The sequence below is a fragment of the Colias eurytheme genome, chromosome 2 (genome assembly GCF_061535395.1).
Source record: "Colias eurytheme isolate Ceu_HAF_F1 chromosome 2, ilColEury1 Martin Lab GWU primary, whole genome shotgun sequence".
NCBI lineage: Eukaryota > Metazoa > Arthropoda > Insecta > Lepidoptera > Pieridae > Colias > Colias eurytheme.
This window is the reverse complement of record NC_142981.1, coordinates 3,891,195-3,915,806: the sequence shown is the minus strand read 5'-3', so window position 1 is coordinate 3,915,806 and position 24,612 is coordinate 3,891,195. Positions and strand designations below refer to the sequence as shown.

Genomic DNA, 24,612 nt, shown 5'->3' with positions numbered 1-24,612 from the left:
AAAGTACAACACTTACACAATATTGAGAACAATGAATGCCACCAACACATAAAGTAATTACCCACTTATATGTTGAAATAAATAAGTGGCCCTTATTTTGTTTTGAGTAAAATTATGTGTTTCATAAAACATTTCAAGTATGCAGTGCCTGAATGTCATAAAAATTTGATTGTGAAAATTGAGAAAATTCAAGGTTTTAAAAATAACATTTATGCAGCCTTCAAAGAAATAATTTATACATACTTAATGCTATTTTTTGCCCAGTCATGTGTTGCAACCAAAAAATCTTTCAACATTTTATTGGAACAATTACTGAACTTTTGGTATTTTCCACTGCTCTACCATTCGTTGAATTCTCTCTTCTTATATATAAAATTCTCGTGTCACAATGTTAGTCTGCATACTCCTCCGAAACGGGTGGACCGATTCTCATGAAATTTTCTGTGCATATCGGGTAAGCCTGAGAATCGGCCAACATCTATTTTTCATATGTACCACGGGCGAAGCCGGGGCGGACCGCTAGTATTATGTATAAACTATCATTCTAATGATCTTTATAATTTTGATATACATATATATACATTGTTAAGCGTCGCATTCATGGTAGGTAAACATTTGCTTATCAAAAACTAGCTTTCCGCCCGCGGCTTCGCCCGCTTTGTCTAAAACATAATAAATTATATACTAAAACCTTCCTCTTGAATCACTCTATCTATTAAAAAACCGCATCAAAATCCGTTGCGTAGTTTTAAAGATTTAAGCATACATAAGGACATAGGGACAGAGGAAGCGACTTTGTTTTATACTATGTAGTAAAGTTCTACCAATATGTTGAAAAGTTGCAGTTATACCAAATACATATAATATAACAAACGTTATTAAATAAAAATTCAATTCAATTCATTTTACCTCAATTTAGATTGATTTAACTAATGCTTCAGACTAAGATTAATAATTTACATTTGAAGTTGCGAAAGACAAGCGTTTTTTACATAACACAAATATTTCAAGAAATAAATTTCAATTATAAATGAGCAGAACGTAATAATTAATAAGGTTTCTCGCTTACAGGAACATTGACAACAGACAAAATAATCCATAGGTACTAATATGTATTATAAATGCGAAAGTAACTCTGTCTGTCTGTCTGTTACTCAATCACGCCTAAACTACTAAACCAATTTGCATGAAATTTTGTACGGAGATATTTTGATATCCGAGAAAGGACATAGGCTACTTTTTATTGCGAAATATGTACCACGGGCGAAGCCGGGGCGGACCTCTAGTGAACAATAAAATTTTAAAGTGTGATTATCAAATGTAGGTCAGCCGTATAGAACACACAAATAAGACTTATATTTGAACTTTTCTTTGTCTTAATTAAAAAGCATAATATCACCGTGAGAAAGTAATTCAGCTTTAAAAAGTAACATTATTTCAATGCTAACCTGTCTTACATTTTCACCAGGTCATATTATAAAAACAGTGATTGTGTAAACTCAAAAATATCTTAGCATAAGGCAAAATAATATGTGCCATATATCATTTACTAAAAACAAATATGTATATTATACCAGCAATTATTAAAATAATATCGCCCTTGGCATTATAATCTCGCAACAAAATTATATTGACTAATATTTCTCTTTTACTTCAAATGACAAGTGTGTTAATGAGTTGCAGACATTATAAAAATAAATAACAAGAAATAATAACTATAAAACATCAACAACAGAACTACTAACATACCCTTAACATACCTATTATGATCCACTCCATCTGAAATAGCCCGTTTAGCCAACATATCTACTCGCTTGTTATGTTCAAGTCCAGAATGTGATGGAATCGACTGTTATTTAATAGTTTTGGAATTACCAGTTAAATTTAAAATATGACTCAAAATGGTGTAAGTAATAGATGCCTTTTGAAAATACATATATGGAATTACAGAATTTATGCTCGTAACTATAAAATAGTACCTATGTATCTCAAAATGATATTGGAGATGGAGAGAGAATTGTTAAAATATTTATAAATAGGTATGTAAAATCTGTAGGTATTTATTATACAGCATGTTACTAATAAAATATTTTGTTTTTGTCGATAAGTATATATATAATTTATAATATTTGGATAAAAATAATTGACACTCCTCGAAATAAAAAAAAAATCACCGAATTCAAAAGTACCAGCTAAGGAGGCTTTGAACTTAAAATGTCATTTTTTTATTGAAGTTGTAATAAATAAAACACACATAATTACCTGAGAATTAGAGTACCAAATCTGGCAAATTCTTTCACATACCTACTTACTTACAGAAATTTTACCTTTTGAAATTTTACACTTTATTTACCTCATCGTAGGCATATTACCAATTCCAAGCAGACAAGCCAATTATATTAATTCAACATTAATCGTTAATATGATTCATTGCTTAGTATCTAATTGAAAACTGTTTTTTTTTTTCTACAATTTTGAATAAAGAACGGAAATGTGTGAATTATAAAATAAGTAAATTTTTCAAACGGATCTTTTTTAAACGTAGTATTTAGTAAAAGATAAAAAGAAGCGTAATGCGCCTTGTTGAATAATATTTTTAATTATAAAAATCTTTGATCAGAAATCAGAATAATATAAGTATCTAATAATAAGAATCAGAATCAGATATTTGAACTTGGCCTTAGCATTATACAGCGCCACAGTAATGCGTGGCGAAACATAGAACTATTATTAAATGAATGAAAACATATTTTTTGTATGTTACCTGATGTTACCTATAGTACAGATACAGATGGCGTCAGTATCGAATTTAAAATGATATTAATTTAAATAACAAACTGCTTAATATGTTTTCGTATAAATATTAAAAGATAAATGAGAAACAACTAGATAAAAATGCTTCTATATTTTCATTTCATCAATGTAAAAATAAAACCAGATAAAAAAGAATTAATAATGTCAACCATAACTTTTTTTATTAGTTCTGCTATTGCACAAAAGATGGCAATAAAATTAATTTAATTTAACAGTTAAGATGCGATGTGTCTGTAGAACATTTTATGCTTTGTATTGAATAGGCTCAAAAACTACTGGACCGATTTCAAAATTTCTTTTACCATTACTTAGAGGAATTCCTCCGAATCCGTATAGGCTATATTTTATCCCGGAAACGTAAATATGTACCACGAGTGAAGCCTATGAAGTAAGTAGTTCATTACTTCATCTATTTAATTATTATTATAATAATGTTGAAAGCGTTGCAATAATTTTTCTAACTTTATGATAAACAAACAAATTGTATGAAGTAGGTCCTTAGTTATGTAGTTTGTTACTTAAATAATTTCTTTGATCAAAATTTTTGATGTTAGAGCTACTGAAAAGTTGAAAACATAAAAATAAAAATGAGAAGTTTCGATTTGACTCTATTAGCACTTCTTACAAATTAAATTATTTCATAATGTTTCTCTTTTGTTCTGTTTGTGTGCTATCTTTCTATTCAAGATCTATGATTTTTTGCTGTACAGTAATAAAGATGTAAATTAATTACCTACCATGTTTAGCAATTTGCCGCTTAGACTTCTTTTAGACGAAGCGACCGCGACATGTAAACTATTCACTCATTTAAATGTTACGTACGGTACCTACATAGGAAAAATTGAAAATATATGACTATAGTCGAAATAAATGTAAGAAAATATTATTGAAAGCTTTTATTGGGAAAATTTTAATGAAATTTACTAATAAAATAAGTTAGAATATTTTTGTAATTATGTAAGTAGGTACTTAATGAATTAAGTAAATAAATAATACTATTTATAAAAAGAACCCCCATGAAATTTGATCACATTAATAACTTGATCATAGGGATTTCCTTTTACACAAATCGATGTTTCATAATACTATTAATATCATCGAAATATTAATTTTAATAAACCTGAAAATGACCAGCATCTACTAATCATTGCATGTATTATCTCAGTTACATCACGAGATAAACATTGCAAGAGTTTTATAATGTAATCCATAGCATGAGAGCCGATGTTAGTTTCGTAGAAGTAACGGGGGAGTGTGGCGTGTGCGCGTGGTCTCCAGTCATATTGCAGATATCCACGAGGACACACGTACCGATCGTTGTTAGACGTAAACAAAGCATTAAATACAGTGACTTAAATTGGTGGGAAAATAATAAATTCCCTCTTGTGCTATTTGTTATTTTAAATAATCTCTATCTCTTGGTAAAATCAAAATGCCCGCTGAATCGGAAGCTCTCACTAAAGTTGTGTTGCACGATGTCACGCCTGAAGGTAAGCTTTGCTTATTTATTTTGAATCGTGTTTTGACTTAAAAGCTGTAGGTAACTCAACTATAGATTTTTTTACAAATTAATTTTATTTTGGTGTACCTACCACCCTAATAAAATATTTTTTTTTATCAACACAGTTATTAAACTAAATAAAACTTCAAAACAAACCAGTTTTCAGAATGACGATTGACGAAGAATCTATAAAATAATGCTTACATGAGGAATAACCGAATACCTATAATTTAAAATTTTAATATGTTGATAAACATCATTTAAAATAATATGATATATTTTACAAAATAATAGCTAGGTACATTAACATACCAAATGAATATGCAGGAAACAAACAACAACAACATAATATAGTTTACTGGATGACTAACAATGACATTTTAAAATAAAAAAATCAAGGGTTACCTACCTAACATTATAATTAATTTGTTGTATTTGTGTTTTTTTTTTGTTGCTTTTTAAGAAGTCTTGGTAGAAATTTGTAAAATAGGATTATTCTCAGAAAGAAAATAAGAATTATTATAACAATATAGCCATACTCTCTAACATAAAACGTCAATATTGGTAATTAACATTAAAAAATATGACATATTTCATAATCACCCACTCTAAATGACCATATTAAGCAATTGCATTTTAAATGAATATATTAAAATTATGCAGACGGTGGGCTATAATATTATATAACATAGGAATAAATACGCTTCAAGATTACAAAACTCTTCTTTAGCAATCGGTGTTATGTTTAGAAACCAGTCGCCATCTTAAATGTATTAATTGTAGAGAACACACAATACTTTTAATTTATGGTGCGTGATATAGTATTGCAGGTTGTTAATTTTCCGCCTGCGTCAATCGACAGTCGCGATGGTTTGACTAAAAGCTTCAGTCTCCAGTCCTTTCAAGTTGTATTCTCATAACCAACCTAAGCCTTTATCCTCACAGCACAAAGTCTATTTCTTTAATTATAAGTTATTATTAGATTAACTGAAAACCGAAACTTCGAATTATTATTTTTACATGCAAAAAATATATTTAGACTAAGTTTTTTTCCATTAGCATGTAAGTAAACACTACTTCGCTGCAATCAGATTATTTAATATATGTATATTTTTAATTAACCATTGAACCAATTATGCTTCTTAATAACATAATCAACACTTAAACGTAAGAAGATAATGAGTAATGACGTTGATTACTCACACATAAATTATGCTATTGGATTAACACAAAAAAATATTTAATTTATTGTATAAACATAATCGAGCAGTAAACAATAATTTGCTTATACGTCTATTCTTCGAAAAAGGAATTACAGGAAAACATTTAATCACTTTTTTGCTATAAAAATAATTAAATCTACATTGTACCGAAAGCAATAAATACTGATCGCTAATTAGCATCGAAATGTTATGCATGTCTACGTTCTTTACCTAATTATCTACATATTATATGCTTTAGGAAGCTTTGTTACGTCAAATCCATGTCTACGTTCTTTAATCTTTACCTAATTAACTACATATTACATATATGCTTTAGGAAGCTTTGTTACGTCAATATTTTCCGCAGAGATAAATGTTTTGTTCTACAAGAAAAATCTAGTAATAAGCAACAGATCATCATCACAGTGGAAACATTCGTCATAATTTGTCAATGTGTTGTTCACGTATTTATGATAGACACATATAAACATAAAGTTTAGGTATATATTTTCTTTTTGGTGGTAAGTACATTATTGTCTCTGCTCATATACGACTCATATATGATATGATATTGTATGTACGATAAGGCTTTCGTAAAAATGTTATCCCAGGTCAAGAATATCTTTTAAAAGAGCATGCACTTGCATATAATTGCTTCTAAATGATCACAAGGTTACATAAATGTAACTTCTTTGTTTACATCGATTACAATTATTCTCATTGTGTGTTGAAATTTTTAAATGAAGTCATTAAAGCATTTGTAAGAGATCGGTAACACATCATAATACGTATATATTCCTAATAATTTCTTTCATAAAAAGTAAATAATATGTATATAGGTAGATACTTTGTGTTTTTCTTATATTTGTAATACAGCTTAACGATTTTACTAATAAAAAATATTGACGATAATTCAGTTGCATGAAGTCATACTTAATTCTTAACAATTGCTTATTCATATCGGTTCATTATATACACAAGGGTTAAAGTTTAAACCGACAGATATTGTGTGGTAAAACGATATGTTATTAACATAATTTATCAAAGCAAAATAATACGTATGTACATATTTATATCGCATAAAATATTTATTTATTTATTAGACACACCAATAATGACTCAATTAATACAATATACAGAAATACATTAATAATTATTTCATAAACTGAATTGGCCATAAAGCAGGCGTATACAACAATTATAAAAAAAATGTCTTAAAATTATTCATTTTTAAAAGTCTAAGAATACATAATCAAATTTATCATCCATTGACGAAAAAACATAAAATTCATCACATAATTAAAAATTTATCAAGAATACATAAAATTAATACTACAATGATAACATGATTAAAATTTTATTATATATTATATATATATATATATATTTATTTATATCGGTGGATAAATAAAAACGAATATATCAAAACCTATACAAGGACTTTTTTTAATGACACAAACAAGGCATTTATCCGAAGCTAAATCTTTTGTAAGTAGAAATAGACGTGGTTTGTTATACTATTACGACCGGAAAACATTCTTTCATACTATATTTATGAGTAGGTATTACTTGCAAAAAATATTTGTATAGTTTTAATCTGATTTGTAGCGTCTCAAGGTCATCAACTTCCATACTCATACTAAGCAATCATTTTTATCTAAAAATATGTATGTAAATAACTTTTCAAGAAGACCTTCTAGTTCACTTATTATTTGAAACCTTGCTTACAAATCTATTTCTATGAATGTTCAGACGATACATTCACAAAGGTATCTTGCGGTCTCCGTATCTAAATAGAATGGCTTGCAATTCGAGGAAATTATAACAGGTTTTACCACCTAGAGCCAATCATTTGATTTATCTATATTTTTCCAACGCAGATCGATATGTTTCATAATTAATTGCGTATCGAATAGCGTTTTTAATTTACTAGTGCAGATACAGTCATGTAGCATTGCCTAAACATTTGAGATCATAATATTATATATATGTGAACATCACACACAGGCCACTTCGTCTGCCCTTCGTTTACGTTTACGAAGTGGTACTTAAAAACTTTCTAGGTTCGCTTGAAAATCAATAGAGAAGTACCATGCAGTATCTAGTGATAAAATGATATGATACGACGACTGTATTAACGTATCTAGAAAAAATAGATTTACAAAGACACATGCTCTACATCTCATTCGATGTGTTTTTTCTCATTCGAAGCTATTGGTTTTTCCTCATTTTATTTATAACATAACTCTAAAATAGTTATGTTATTACTTATTTTCTGAAATATTTTCCTTTAAATTATGTTCGTAAGAGGTAAATTAATTATCTAGGATCACATATATAAACATAATGAGGTGAAATGTCAGCATCAAAAGATCACTGAAATTAGGACACGATTCATTATCATTAGTTGAATTGCTCTTTGTTTATTTGTCATATTATTTTTAAATAGGTCAGAGACAAATTTAAATAAAACACTATTTCAAAATTATATTTCATGAAACAGTGTTTATACATAAAATATTATATATTTAATATGAACGGTTCATAATAGAATTCATTTGTGAAGTGAATTCACCAAGAGGTAAAGATTTTTAGTATTTTTTTACCCTTTAATGATTCTAGGGTTGACATTTCTATATTACCTAAACCTAATGAAGATCCTTATTGCAATATTGCGTGATACGATAACATAACAGGAACCACACAAAGACAACCTTCAATATGAATGATTCAATATTATTCTCTAGGTATTAGTTCTTCGTATACTGTGAATACGTTAAAACATTAATATTTTAGCATTTTTGTAGTATACAGACAAATAATTCGAATCAAACAATAACGCTCATTTGCTTCTATAACGTGACAAAGTCAAAATCTCAATTGTTGGGAAAACGCATTTGAAAGTTTAAAATTCCTGTAACTTTTTAATTATTATGCTTAGACTATTCAGCTCAATACAACATATTAAAACGTTCTCGTTTTTTTGAATCAAATTGTATTCAGAACAATAAGTCGGTTATTAAATTTATTATGATTATTCATTTCAGAAAGGGCCCTTCTTGTTGCGTTTTTCTTGTAAAAAGTGTGCAGTATTGCGTTACAAACAGATATGTATCATTTTTCTTGAAAAAAAAATTGAATAAAAATCTAAAACTTTACAAGTTATGTCGTATTGTTACGTTTTATTGATAATCAGTAATCTAAATGTATTGGAAATTTTAATTAAAACGTGTTACTGTAGTAGAAATCTTTTTATTTTTGTACCTACTTTGTTTTACAAAATGAAAGATATTTTTGCGAAATTATTGTGTAACTTTCTCTGAAATACAAGTAATATACACATTAAAAAAAAATATACAATTATAACCAGACATTAATATTTTTTGTTTTACTTTTACTCACAAACGTTGGCAATTATAATATTACGACCCGCCCCGAATTCGCACGGGTGCAATCCTGATACCATCGATTTTTCTGAAGACTTTTTCATGTGTTAAATACTTAGTAGGTAAATTATTTTGAAAAATCTCGTAGGGTTCAGAATGCGTTTGCAATGCAGGCGGAAAATAATGTAATTATTTACAACATCACATTAGAAACGTCAAAAATAACAGTTCATTCACCTATATAAGGATGCTATTATACAATATACATATAAACCTTCCTCTTGAATCACTTTATCTGTTAACAAAAACTGCATCAAAATTGCAAAACGCATTCGGCCAGGGAAAACGACTTTGTTTTAGACTATGTAGTACTTTTGCTTATCTCAGTAATATTAGGAAACTAATCTTTATTGCGGGTCCCGGTCATACATAAATCAAATAAACATATTAGCAAAACAAATCACAGGTTCTTGTCTCGAGACAGCTTCTTGATCTCTCCTAAATTCCAGTAATCTTTCAGTATTTCACGGTGTTGTTCTTCGGAAAAAAAAATTGACACTTGAAAATGCAGGTTTCCTTGCAGGATTCTCTTTTAGTTGACGGGGCGGCACAGTTTTTTTTGTGATGCTTTCGATTCGTAGGACTGTCTTGCATTTTTTAACTGATTTGTAATATTTTTTTTTTCATATTTCTTTATTCAGAGGTATTTTTTACTCGTTTATGCTATAAAATAAATTGATTGTTCAATTCATTTGTATTTCGAGAATCGGTATGATCTTTTCGTTTTTCTAACTTAAGTGAATGTAAAATAAAATAATGAATATTTTCTCGTACAAGATTTACAAGCTTCCTAGACCGTGATTCCATCTGAAAAATAAATTAAGTAATCAGACAACATTTTTATCATTTATAATGCAACATTGTAGCGTATTCGTTGTAAAAATGTATTATTTTTTTATCAAGAATGTGTTAACTTGAGATAACCAACATAAATACCAAACATTTTGTACTTTTATTATCAACTGTAACGGAACATCTTAAATTAACCAACAAAAAACATTGTTTATTTCAGCAACAACGGGACAATCCTATGTAAACCGTAGCATGCGAATACTATTTTTACTACAATAATGACCCATATACAAATGTCCCGTTATAGCTGCAAATATAAATCAGTAAAAAAACAAAAAGCTGTACTTACCTTTCAGCAAAACCGTGATACAATAAGCTGTAACGTTTTTACCGCAATCGGGCGGCAGTTTCCTTCTCAAGGGAGCAGCGACAACTGACTTAAACCGTTCTTGCATTAAATTCAAGAGCAAAAAGAGATTTCGCTAAACCGATAGTCGCCGACCTTTTCCCTCATAACTCGGTCATTTTTGGAGCTAGAAATATCGCGTTTTAGCAGCAGGTAGAGCGCGATGCGACGGATTCTACTGTATCATTATTCCATAACGATACATATGCTCGTTAACACGTTCTTGTCGCAAATGAGCGATAAGTTGATTAATTAAATGTAAAATATTCCACCATGAAATGAAAAAACAAATAAAGTTTTATAAAAATTGTGATTTGTGGCACAATTTCCATTTGAAAATTAACACATAATAGATCGCACTATTTTTAATAAAATGCTAAATTCAAATCAATAAAAAAATTATTATTTATACTTCTGATTTCGTTCGTTATGATTTGTACTGTTTATCTTTTAATTAATTCTTGTCTTTCTTAACATTGTTTCCAGTAACTAAGGCTCTGAAAAAATTAGAACATACATAGTTGAAGTAACTTATACCGGGATTTAAATACTTGGAGAACACACTATTCTTATTTAATTAATTCCTCACAGTAAGTCTATATATTCGTAATATATTTTGTTGGTTGCTTAAGGCAAAATAAAGCAAATATATTACTTCAAAGCAAACTGATGTTAAATTAAGTCACGTTAAATTATTCAAAGGCCTAATTAAATAAAATCGAATATGAATAAATCCCTAATATCAATCATTTTCAACCAATTTTACTTTTTTATCAGATAAATTAAATAGAGCAATACAATTTACACACAATACGTTTAATATAAAGTTTACATCGGTTATTGCTTCGAGGTTGTCGTCGGAAATGAGAAATGATGATGATGAAATTGTAACAAAAATGAAGAAATATCTCACTGTGTGAGTGTGACTGACACAAATGCGATATAAATTGAGGAAGAGTATTGAAACATTTCTACCGTGCAAATGTGACAGCGATATGACCATAGAATATCATACAAATCCAATGTCAAGCGCAGAATACTGTTGAACAACAAATATCTCATGTAGCACATAATATATATTAACATACCTACCTCAATAGTAAATAGTTTGAAAATGAAAAAAGAAAAGGAAAAGTCAGTCTACAGAAACTTCTTTAGCAAGATTCAACGATACCAAAATCGTATAGCCTTGCTCCATGACGTGATGGTATTGCCATGACGCGACCTTGAAATTTTACTCTCAACGCGCGTTTCACTTCAAAAATCATAATATTACAAGTGCAACGTGCTAAAATATAATATGATGATTAGGAAAAATATAAAAAGAGTTAATTATCGTAAACATTTCTCAGGATATACCTAGCTATTAAAATTATATGATGTTTTTGGCCTACATTACTACTACTTATTATTAAAACATTTAAAGTGCATTATAAAATATAAAATATGTTATCACTATATAGTAGTTATATTAAAAATTATTATTTGATAAAATCGAAAATGGGAACATGCACCGGTTCTGAATACAAAGTTCATATAACTAGGTCGTTGTGGGCGTATTGAAATACCGTTTGCTCTGTGTGGTTCAAATAACATACTATGATATTACAAAATTAAGTCGCTCTAATAAAAAAATCTTATGAATAATTAAAAAACGCATTTTTTTTTAAAAACTTAATAATTAAAAAACGTAATTGTAATTGCCGAAAGAAAATACACTTGAAACTCAATACCACACATAGTTTACCTACTATTCGAGAGTAGAGCAAGTTCGCTTCAAATATATTTTTATTAACGAGCTAACTAATTCGTTCATACGTAATCAACGAAATTTTTTAATTGGTTTTTCTTAATGAAATAACAAATGCCGTCCAATGAGGGTGGGAAGAAAATATATTTTGCTGAGACCGCAGAGAAGCATTGGATGGTTACCTATAAAATGCACTGAAACTTGATTTAGAAATAAAATCTGTTATTCTTATACCTTAAAGTCCTTTACTGCAAATAATTAGGTAGTAATAACCGGGATCAAAATGAAAACGAAAACCGATCAAAATTTATGCAGAGTTTCAAAAATATAAGCAAAAATACGATGCAGTCTCTGCAATTAATCAATTTTATATTCAAAATCATTTTAATATTAATGCTTCAAAATAAACAATGTATTAAAATAGATAACCTCATGATTATTATCAACGTTTTTTACTGACTATGCTGTACAAAATTATGCAAGTCCGATTCTGCGTTATCAGAATTAGTCATGCTCATGCCCAAACACAATTGTATAATAAAAACAAACTGCTGTGATATTCCATACTTAGTTTAATAATCATTTATTTCTAGTAAAATAAACCGGTGCCAGAATTTTATTTATTAAGTAATTTAGAACTAAAATATCTAATAACAAAACACATGAATTGGTTTTTTCCTACTTGATTCTGGATCAATTAATTTTAATTTTCTCAAGTAGGTAATCTTGTAACTTCTAATCGATATCTATAATTTAATTCCTAATTTTTATATGTACTGAATATTTTTACTGAGATGGTAAAAGGTTATAACATGTTTTGTTATGAAATAGCAATTAAAATTTCTTCAAATTAAAATTTCAAAATGTAGATAGGTACTTAAACCTTAATTAAGTTTGAGTAATTATTAATACTCACGTCAGATTATGTTAAATGAGTAACAAAATTGCATTAAAATAACGATCAGAAATAAAAATATAAACCGTATTTTTGTTTTTATTTCAAAAAAAACATTCACAAGCTTATGACTAATAAAATTAGAGTTCAGATTTTTTATTTTATAAGTCTTTAAGAGTAATTATGTACCTACACACAGATATATGTACTCGGAAAAATCCTAAGACGTCATTGTAATTACCTAATTCGTAATTATTCAGAAACGGAGGAAAAAAGCTATAAAAACATTCAATCACCCAACGCATAAGGAAATTTGTTGGTATTTTTTGACAACAGAGAGCCGAGAGCTGTTTGTTGTGTCCGATATACAGTTAGATAACCGTAAATTAGGCTGATAGAAAAAGATTCATCTGTTGGCCTTATTTGTGAAAGAAAATCATATGAGTATTGGATCGCCGTCTTACCTTCTGAGGAAATGCGCATGATCTGGACCTACTTTACAATCATTAGATGCAATTGATACAGTTTAACAAACTATAGAACTGAGGCTGCATCAGGATAAGAAGGAATAAGAAATAATAAACATAGTTGGGTGTAATCACAGCTTATGAAATAAAATTGTAATTTATTTACATATATACAAACAAAACTAGTAATAAGCTCTAGAATTATGATCTACTGCGTGCTTTTACGTTTTCTGCATATTTTTCATATACAATGTACAGTACACAGATACAATTTCAGCTTCACGGTCGATGACTCAACAAAGTAACATTGTTATCATATAACAGACAAACATAAAGCTTTAAGTGATATGTAAAGATAACATTTTGAAGAAAAATCACGCGTGTCACGTTCCGATTTTTAGTCACGATTATTTCACCCTTCTTCAGAGATAATAATTATAAAGTTTCCATTCAAATTAGAGATAAGGACCATATGCAATTATCGATTAGATTTTAAGGTACGGGTCATAATCTTAACATTTGACACGACATCGATTGATTATGAAAGTAGGTCGCTCTAGCCTCTATTTGCACTAAATTTATATTTAACCTTTGGGAATAAAGCCGCTGATGAAAACAAAATCATAATATATCACAACGATAAATGTTATAATAGTGATTTCTTATCTATAATTTAGAAAATCTGTTTAATCTGATGCAGATTAAATCATTTTGAATTTTTTTAGGTATACATACCGAATATACTTACTGAACTCCTTTTTTATATCACTTTATAAGTTTTAAAATGTAACCTGATTTAGAATAATGACCATGACACGAATCGCGATTTAGCATACTAGGTATACTACTTGGAAACTAACAGCTGAGGTGACGAGGCCTTTCTCATACATAGGTATTTGCTAACTTTCCACCTTACTCGTGACTTCAATATAATTATGTACTTGAAAATGTTCATCCAAAGTTGTTTTGGAATGATCTAGTAATAAATAACTACGCAAATATTTGTATTTATAATAATAGTAGGATCAAAAGGTCGTTGATTTTTATCACTCTTGGCCTCAAGTTAAATAATACAGGTAAATACGTGTTATTAAAAAATAACAACATACTTACTCAGATTTGCTTCTAGATCTAAATATTTAAATAACTTTTTTATATACATAATATGATAATAGTATTAATAATACTACAATATACAATAATATGTGTCCCACAACACATTAAAATTCTCGAAAGGGCCTCTGCGTGTTGGATCCGTGTCCCCACGTAAGCCTTCCAAAGATCCGGGTACCGTCCTTCTGGTGGTACCCGAGTATTATGGAGAAGAGAAACTTAATAATACTACCTACTATGTGATCCAACTAAGAATAGTATCATGTCATTTGACGATACAATAATTTATGTATACCAATAGTAGATTAAATTTTAGGTTATTTTAATTGACAACTATGACGTTATAGATTGTCTAATCTAAAAATGAACGCCCCTCCACTGTGTTTACGCTCACATTCAAAGTACGTCTATAGACGCAATACACACAAATTGGTCCGCCTCATTGGTCGTTCAGTCCTCCAGTCCTGTCCATGCCCGAACGACAGGACCAGTTGGCCAACTAGTGCATAAATGACGCGATGCACGACAGAACGGACGTGTCATTCCGTACATAGCGCACTCTCCCCGCCATACAATGCTAGGCACCTGAACTGATCGCCCGATTAGTTGACAAATCAGTGCGCGAAAGTCAAAGTTTGCAGTAGAATCGCCGCGCGCACACATATAAAAGTGGTTCAATAATTATTTGTCCTCACACATTGAAACAATTAAGTTTAGTGGAAGGGCGTTCATTTTTAGATTAGACAATCTTTTTTTATACATGTAATAATTAGTTATTAGATGCATCTGTAACATTTTTAGAAGGCAACGTTTTATATTCATAACTTACTTATATGATACTTTAAGCTAAATACCGACGTTAATAATGACATCAATCATCATTATGATATAATACCTATGACACGTTTACCTTACCTTTTTAAAATTTGCGATGGATATCCTTATTTGGTATTTACATAATAATCTTGACCTATATCAATAAAATTTTAACATCTTAAACTAAGCTAAACACAAACTAAGTCTTTCATTAAATGAGGCATAGTAAAATGGCATATTTGTCTTAACAATAAATTTTTGATAGATGCCACCACAGGCCGAAAACCTGTGCTTTCCTGTGCTTAATGAAAAACCCTATACAATATACATACATATTTTTTTATTAATATGTTTGTAAAATAATCAATAAGCAGTATAGAACATTTCAAAATTGTGTGATCTGCATGTTCACAGTCACGGTTTTCGTAACAAAGACAATTTTTTGCTACAAATATTACAAAAGCGGCCATGACAATTGACCAGTTTTTTATCGATCGCAGACAAATTAGCGAGTCGGGAAAATTTTAAGTGATCTATAAAAATAATATAAAAGGTTTTTTGATTTAAAAATTATAAATGTTCAAGTAATATCGTAAAAAAAAGGGAAAACGAAAATCAAGTAACTTTCTCTGATGTTACGACTTACGAATATTTAAGGAATTTTAAAATAAAACTTTTACGAAATATAGAATGTTCCCAATATTTTTCTGACGAATGCGGCTAAGAAGAAACTACGTGTATATTAAAAAATTAATAATGATTACCCACTAAATATTTTTACTTTGATCGACAAAGTCGGGAACGGTTACGTGATTTTGTAGAGATTATTAAACGAGCTTTAAGCCTACACTTCAAGTCATCTCATGAAATATTCATTATATTATTTCTACCACAAATCTATTTTACTCCAATATGTTTTGGAACTTTGGTGTTCTCGACAAAAGTAGCAGTGGTTGTGTGGGAAAGAGCTTCTTCCCAATGTAGAGGCTCTACTTACCTCAGTTCAAATTTTATCAAAATCGATACCGTGCTTTAGGCGTGAATACTTGACAAACAAAGAGACAGTTTCGAATGAATAACATATATTAGTAGAGGAAAGTAGTAGATAATATAATTCTGAGCACGTGTATTAGAGCACTAAACTCTAGATTGGCTCAATACCAATCACGGAGGTCTATAATTACTATTCTATAATACGCTATAAATTAATCAGCAACACACACTGTACATTATTTCTTCCGAACACCTGCTTTAACGAATCGGATTAGGAAATCCTAGGAAAGTCTAGGTCTAACTAACCTAACCTATCTCTTCAAATATATAACACAATGTCTTAATTGTTGTAACGAGAGTATTTAAAAAAAATCATTAGTAACCCATATTTTACTAAGCTTTCATCTTCACACAAAACAGTGACATTAAACTTGTGAGACGACGGCTAAAAACTTTATTAACCGCGTTGTACCATACAAAAGACAACAACACTATTTTAAAACTTTTATTGTAACTATTTATTAGATATAAATATAATTAATATACACTTTCACACCATAACATTAACGTTTTGGAATTGGTTAAACCGCAGCTCGTAAGCCGTAACATAAATAAGGACAGTGAGTCAGAGCATTGCCCTCAAGCCTGTTCTAGGTCAGGTGCACGCGAGGGCAACAGCGCCGAGCCCGCCGCGGCCGTGCTGTCGTGCGTGCTTGTAGATTTGCACCGATATTTTAACCTACACAATTAGGTTAAATTAGTATAAGTAATTGTCATCAATAAAATGTAGTCTTCAATTATGGACATTTTAACTTAATAAAGCCGTAGAACGAGTAATCGCAGTGTTCCAACAAAAGCTAGTAACAGCGCCATCTATTATATTTCAACTATTCAAAAAAATTCAATTAATTTATGAATAAGAAGCACTTTATTGCACGCATAATTCTCATTTAAATTACATCTAACCGTTTTTACTTTACCTTTTTGAAAGAACAGTAATATAATTCTAATAGTTACAGCGCCATCTTGTATTGAGTAGATTGCGTTATTTTGCTCTACATACAAACTACATCAACTGTTTCTTTGTTTACCCACACTTTGTAGTGTATTTTATTATCTGCGCAAATGTAAATATTACTGACGTTTATCTACTTGACACTAGCTAGATGGCGCTGTTATAAATTCTTATAAAAAGGTTTTATAGGTACGAAGTTTTTATAGGTACGAAGTCCTTGTTATTGAATTAAAACTATTTCAAGGCCTTTGCGAACACATCCATAAAAAAGCACGATTGAATGACGAGCCCTTAGTTGAAAAACGACAATTTGACATGGAATCTGAAATCGATTAATAAAAAATACCAGAAATATTATTCACCAGGCGCGAGAATCAATAAACTACCATCAAGTTTTTCAGAATTTTGAATCAAAAGTCCGGCTTCTTTAAGATTCCTAATATCTAAGTCTTAGAACTCTAATTTTTCGTTTCTCTATAACAAGCTATAATGAAGTCAATGAATGACGCCATAATTCCTAAATTACCGATCACTCCCACGTCCACGTAAACTCGAAGGATCTGTCTCCTTTTGAGGAAGTTAGATAGAAATGTTAATTTATATCCTTTTTAAATTTAGTCCAAGGATTTTTATATTTACGTAGGTACCTATATAGTGCATCAAAATGTACTTACGTGAATAGTTTGCAATTAGGTATGTTGTAAATAATTTACAAACATAAAACCCTACAAAAGCTCTACAAATGAGAAGTTACTTACTTAAAACCTGCTTTAAAACATTTCAAGGAAAATTCTCATCAGAATGCAAGATATCAAACCAAAATACATACTTTGTGATTAAGGAACAAAGGCTTACGAGCCTAGGGACCCGGACATAAAAACCTTTAATAAAGAACTCAAATGTCAGCAAAGCAGCTTTAGAGATTTCGCATTTTACTTTGCTCAAAGCCAAAAAACTTAAAATATAAAGATAATAATTTATATTATTATTTATAATAATAATTTAGATTGAACCAAAACAATAGAAATTAAAAATAAATAACAGTAAACAACAAGAGGAAAGTAGCCGGCAATAGGTGTAGTGTGTATATGTGATCGCTAATAATATAAATCGTTCCAATTGCCTACTGAAGCGCAGTCTGACTTCGTACGTTACTGGCGTTGCTAACCTACACCTGAAACTTGTTTAGTGCTCTTGATATTTGTGTTTAATTGTTTGTATTAGTGGTGAAATATGGGGAGAGGTAAGAAAATCATTTATTAATATTTTCTAAAGGCATATTCCATGGAAACAATTATAAAAGAATAATTTAGGAGTTCATCTCATTTTATTTGTGATTACCCTCCTTTGAAAAACACAAAACTTCAAAAAATGTTAACCTAATTGTAAATTCATCAATTTATCAAGAAAAAAACTGACGTAAATGCATTTTTTATACCTAATATACGTATCGATTTTAATAACCCAATAAAAGTTATTATCCATAATCACGCATTGTACTGTTACGAAGTAGTTAAATATGAGAAATGTATTAAGAACAAGAAAAAATTAAAGGTGACCTTGATTTTAATTAAACTAAAAATAAACACACATGCCCTAGTAAGAATCTACCATAACAATGATTCTATTTGCGAATGCCAATAATTAAAAAATAATTAAAAGTAAACTGTACCTATATGAGATTGATTATATTGATATTAGGTCTTTATTTATATGTGGGCGAAACTGATGAATTGCATTGTTAGAAATTGCTAACATCACAATTCGCAATAATAAAGTAGGTAACTGTTTATAGTAATGTCATCTGCTATTAATAAAAACAACACAAGTATATAAGGAACTTAAATACACTTGATAATGTTAAACTTTTGAGCTCTTTGGAAACCAACAAATATTTTTTTATCATAATATGAATAAATTACTTTAATTACCACAAACGTGTTAATTCACCTGGGTAAAGAAAACTTAACATATCAAAAATAAACCCATACAATAACACCCAAAATTGATTCAAGTGTTTCAATTTGAAATATCACTGTATAAAAGCTTTGAATGTTATTCATAAAATATACATATATAAAAAATAAGAAAAAAAATTGATAAAATACCAATAGCCTCAGAAACAAAACCTCAATCAGCGTTTGTAAAAAAAGAAAAACACAAACACAATATATCTTTGGTTTTCCGTAAGTTAAAATGCATAGTCATAGCCATCCAACTTTTTAGAAAGGAAACTCGTGAAAGGATGGTCACAGGATTTTCCCCACTATAAAAAAAGGTCACAGGATAATAAGATTAATCATGTTTGTGGTTTCATTCTTGGGACATTAATTTCGTTGCCATGTCATGATGATGCGTAAAATAAAATTTCCACTCCTTTTTACCTTTAAAGGTACCCGTTTAAAATGTTTTCAATATTGATCAAAACGATTGTATAAATTTGCATTTCTAAGAGAGTATAAAATTATACTTTTTATGTATCAATTTCTTTTAAATACGGTGTTTTAAATGCGTAGTAAATCCACTAATGTTTATCACATGCGAAGTAACTAGATAATTTAAATAAAATAACATAACTCAAATTTCTTTTTATTTCTTTTCCAGATTATTTTCTGAATGAGTTAATAATTACTTAGAATTTAATAGAGTATCGACATTAATATGCTCAACAAACTAATCAGTCTTTACACGTCGCTTTCAGTTTCACGGCTTCACCAAAGAACTAGTCATAGAAAAATTTGGAAGGACACGTTGAGATCTCATAAAAAACTAAAAAAACCAGTCTGTATGCAAACCAATTTAAAATAGATAATATGCTACCTAATTTGCTTGCCGATAAATTTAAAGAAACAATAGTAGTTAATTTAGCATTTCGCTATAGTCCGGTTCTCGTAAAAGTATATATGTACCTATGTACATTTAAGCTACAGTAAAAATTTTCCACAAACGATTTTAATTGTTGCAGTATCGCAGCACATGTTGTCGGATGTTTCACAACTGCCAGGCGTACAACTGGGTGATTTTCTCCTGCAGTTCGAGTTGGACGAACCTAAAGAATCGGTTCGAGAAATTGCGAGGAACGAATTACGTGAAACCCCTGAAATTATCAAGCCCGCTGTTGAAGAATTACGGAGATTGCTGGAAGGTAAATATCAGTGGTTTATGTGGATCTTAAATGTATATGGAATAATTTTTTGCTATGATATTTATCTATCTATGATATTTTAATAACAGTGGATCACCTTTTAAGCATAGAAATACTGCAGTTATTATATCTGTAAAATTATCAAAATGTTAAATGGTCACCTTATGACTCATAACCTTCGAATAAAACAAATGAATTTTAAATATACTGTTGAGTATTTAAAATTCATTTGTTTTATTCGATATTCGGTAATGTTGCCTTCTCTCGCCCTTAGCTTTTTAATCAAAATGTTATTTCCTATTCATATTTTTTTTAATATATAGATTATATTAATTATTACGAATCGATGAGCTTTTAAGTTGTTCCTAATATCTACTAAAATATTAGGAACAACTTAAAATTGAAATAGATCGTATTGATTCTTTTTACGTTAACATACCATATAAATCATGATCAATTCTAATAATATGACTATTCGTTATATTCCAGAGGATAAGGAACTTTACGTACCCTGTGACAGAGATGCATGGCTCATCAGATTTCTCAGACCCTGCAAATTTTATCCTGAAAGCGCTTACGACTTGGTAAGTCCTTATAAGTAAAAACATTAGGTGTTTTTAGTAGCTAATACATCTGCTCCGATGACATCAGAAACACGTTTCTAATATTTAGTATATTAGAAACGTGTTTCTAAAAAATCATTGATAAAAATACCTTCTGCTACACAATAAAAATATTGAAAAAAAGGTGTTGTATGCTAATTAAATGTGTATCTCAAATTTTTCAGATCAAACGCTACTATAACTTCAAAGTGAAGCATCACAAACATTACGAGGGTCTGACGCCAAGCAAGGAACAGAACGTCTTCAACCAGAATGTACTCAAGGTTCTGCCTACGAGAGACCAGCTCGGACGACGCGTACTCGTCTTGGAATTAGGCAGTCAGTATTTTTTATATTTTACTTTAATCGTTTCCTGTTTCAAAAAATATTCCTATTGTTACAAGCGTATAAAATGTATAATTTGTTCAAAATGTGAAACGGAAACATGAATCCAATTATGCGACAGATATGAGAAAAATCCTACTTATATAGGCAATTTAGCTATTATCTATTATGCAAATTATACAGTTCCACGTATTTATCATTTCGCATCAAATTGAAAATATATAAATAGCTATAAAGTATTTATTGCCAAATTCAACGTTTATAGTTGGAACGTTAAGAAAAATATTATTCACAATTCCACGAAATTGAGTTTCAAGACTGAGACGGAGGCAAGTAATTTTTATTTCCATCGCGAAAACTAAAATATTAAATGTAATATAATTATAATATACTGACTTAAAAGAACATATAGTATTAAGTATACTATCTGTGGCTATAGTATAGTTTCCACGCAATACTAATTTAGAGTCGTGGATATAAATTTTACAATATTGCATGTTACGTGATGACGCACGAAATAATATGACGAACAGCTGAATTACAATCATAGCATATTCGTCAGTGTTTTTTCCTGTCACACGTAAATTTAATTTTTTCCCCTCATTTACTATCATTACTCTAATGAAGAGTTATTTATATTATCATATGAGTGCAATTTGTGTACAAGGATGAATTTTCAGATTCTAATCATACAGCAATCAGGAAATTATTAAGTATCATTTGTAGGTAGCGTTTAGATAAAATTCTTATTTGATTTATATTAATTATGAGTTTTGAAAGGAATGCGGGAATTTATCATATCTATCGCTGACATTCAGATTATAAAATTATTAGGTAGGTAATTGGTTTTTATTGCTGATTTGCGTTTCATATTCAACTAGAATTCCGCCCGCGTTCTCTAAAACTTAACAAATCATATGCATATACTGAAAGATTAAAATCCGATCAGTAGTTTTAAAGATACAAGTATATAATACAGGAAAAGACAGCGGTAAACGACTTTGTTTTTATTATGTAGTGATAAATAACATATTTTGTTCCCAGAAAAATGGAATCACAACCAATGTAACTTAGATGAGGTATTCAAAGGCTGCGTGCTCTTCTTGGAAGCTGCTATGTTGGAGCCGGAAACTCAAATCTGCGGTGCTGTCGTCATATTCGATATGGACGGCCTTTGTCTTCAGCAAGCGTGGCAGTTCACACCGCAGTTCGCTAAGAGGATCGTTGATTGGCTGCAGGTATGATGCTTCTTCAAGATTATTAACTATGTATGGGTATGTAAGAAATGTAGCTGATCTTGGCGTAACGCTAACTGTGGTCGAGATTATAATATTGTAAATGACATTCTAAAAATTGTAAAACTTATCGGTAAAAATAAATTGTCTTTTAACTTATTGGTAAAAATACTACTAAAAATTGCAATGAAAAACCATCCTACTTGATTGCTTCAGATAATATGTTACATGAACCTCTTTTCATATTACATACAACTTCTACATATACATATAATTATGATGTATTAAGAAATATATTACGTTATCCAGGAATGCATCCCGCTCCGTATCAAGGGTCTGTACATAATAAATCAGCCATATATCTTCAACATGGTGTTCCAACTGTTCAAGCCTCTTCTCAAAGAGAAGCTAAGATCAAGGATAGTGTTTATGGGAAGTGATAGAGAGCTTCTATACAAATACATTAGTCCGAAGAACCTGCCAGACAAGTATGGAGGAAGTCTTTCTATACCAGACGTGAGCGGCTCACAGTGGCTTGAATTATTGATGCATTGTGATAAGGAATTCCATGGTAAATATACATTTAAGTTAATTATAATTTATAATATTATTCAGTTCGTTATGCAAAATATGAAAGACATTATTCAATTGTATATTATATTTGCATGATTTATGATGTGATAATAATATTTCTTTCATACTAGTAATTTTACTGCTTACCTATTAACATAGTTACTTAATAGGACGTAAAAAATGTATTCGAATACTACAAATGGAAAATTTCCAACGTATAAAACAATAAATAATGTTATGATAAATGTTATATACGGGTAATAAAATATTTTTATTTTTTTTCAGCTATCAACTCCTACGGCTACAAGAAGAATTAACAGCAAGTTGAAAAAATCGGACGCCTGTACAAAAGAAGAGATGAAGGCGCGTAGTTCAATATGATCTGATGTTATTTATGATTTTATATATCGGTGCTAAAATGTTGCTGTGTTCGCTCATAAATAGAAAAGCTCTTACAGTGAGACGCACATAAAAATATATCACGATCGCTACTCGGACATAAAGGGTACCATAAAATATTTTAGGACATAACCTACTTAATTAAATGTTTAATTTTAACATGTAAGTGTACTATTGCATCATAAAATTTACATTCCTGTTAATACAAATTATCTTATAGTCAAATATATATCATATCTAAAGAATGGTATAATTTAGGTAAAGGCTGTGATATCCGATATTTGAAACGTGAGAAATGATGGAATGTGCACAAAATATCAATGAGCTTATTGGTACTTAGTAAATCAAATTTATAGACTTAGTTAATTATTATTAGAATAAATGTTTAGTTACTGATGCCTTACTTGCCTTGTTTGTGTAGACATGATACTTATAACTGCTTAGACTTTATAATAATGTATTAGTTATTTAAAACTTAAAAAACAGTGGCTGTTAATAAATGCTATTACGTCAAACCTGTGGCGGGACCAAGATATTCAAGAAAAAAGCAATTCACCTGAACTATCTATATGAATAAATATACCTGCACCCTCATGATCTTTTATATCTTAAAAGCAACAGCGTGTTGCTTGGGAGGGCTCGCAAAATCTTGTGGATTTTTTTTTATGATTGATCTCTCTTTACTTACATTACATCAATAAAAAAATATATCATAATATGTACCTAAAGACGGTGAAAGATATATATTATGCTTATTTTGAAACAGCTATTCTAAAGGTTTATGGTGAGATGAAGGGATCTGAAAATATTTTATATTATAATATCCAATTATGTTAAGTATTATTCGTAGATAGATACTATTTTAGTGATAATTTTATAATTAAATAAGGAAATAATATGTAATCCATTTATGATCAATGCAATTTATAAGTATGAAATAAAAAACAATTTTTAATTTATCAATTATTTATTTTACAACAACCCTGTAGGTACCGTATAACGAAATCACAGTTTAAACTTTAAATAAATACCTACATGAATAAAATATATGAGAAGTATTCAATGTAAAAAAGTAATATCTTATTTTAATACCTAACGTATAA

At 29.5% G+C, this 24,612-nt stretch overlaps 1 protein-coding gene across 2 annotated transcripts; it reads left to right on the top strand.

Annotated features, from left to right (window-relative positions):
• The first annotated feature begins 4,076 nt into the window (after positions 1-4,076).
• Positions 4,077-24,468, top strand: LOC149910205 (alpha-tocopherol transfer protein). Of its 2 annotated transcripts, none has more exons than XM_090111339.1 (7): positions 4,077-4,304; positions 20,176-20,355; positions 20,845-20,939; positions 21,143-21,296; positions 22,347-22,540; positions 22,847-23,108; positions 23,396-24,468. In XM_090111339.1, the coding sequence occupies exons 1-7, from the start codon at positions 4,247-4,249 to the stop codon at positions 23,425-23,427; spliced, it is 975 nt and encodes a 324-aa protein (XP_089967465.1). In that variant the 5' UTR covers positions 4,077-4,246; the 3' UTR covers positions 23,428-24,468. The 2 variants fall into 2 exon arrangements, with proteins under 2 accessions (XP_089967465.1, XP_089967473.1); XM_090111347.1 differs by lacking the exon at positions 4,077-4,304 and adding an exon at positions 18,312-18,453.
• Positions 24,469-24,612: the final 144 nt, after the last annotated feature.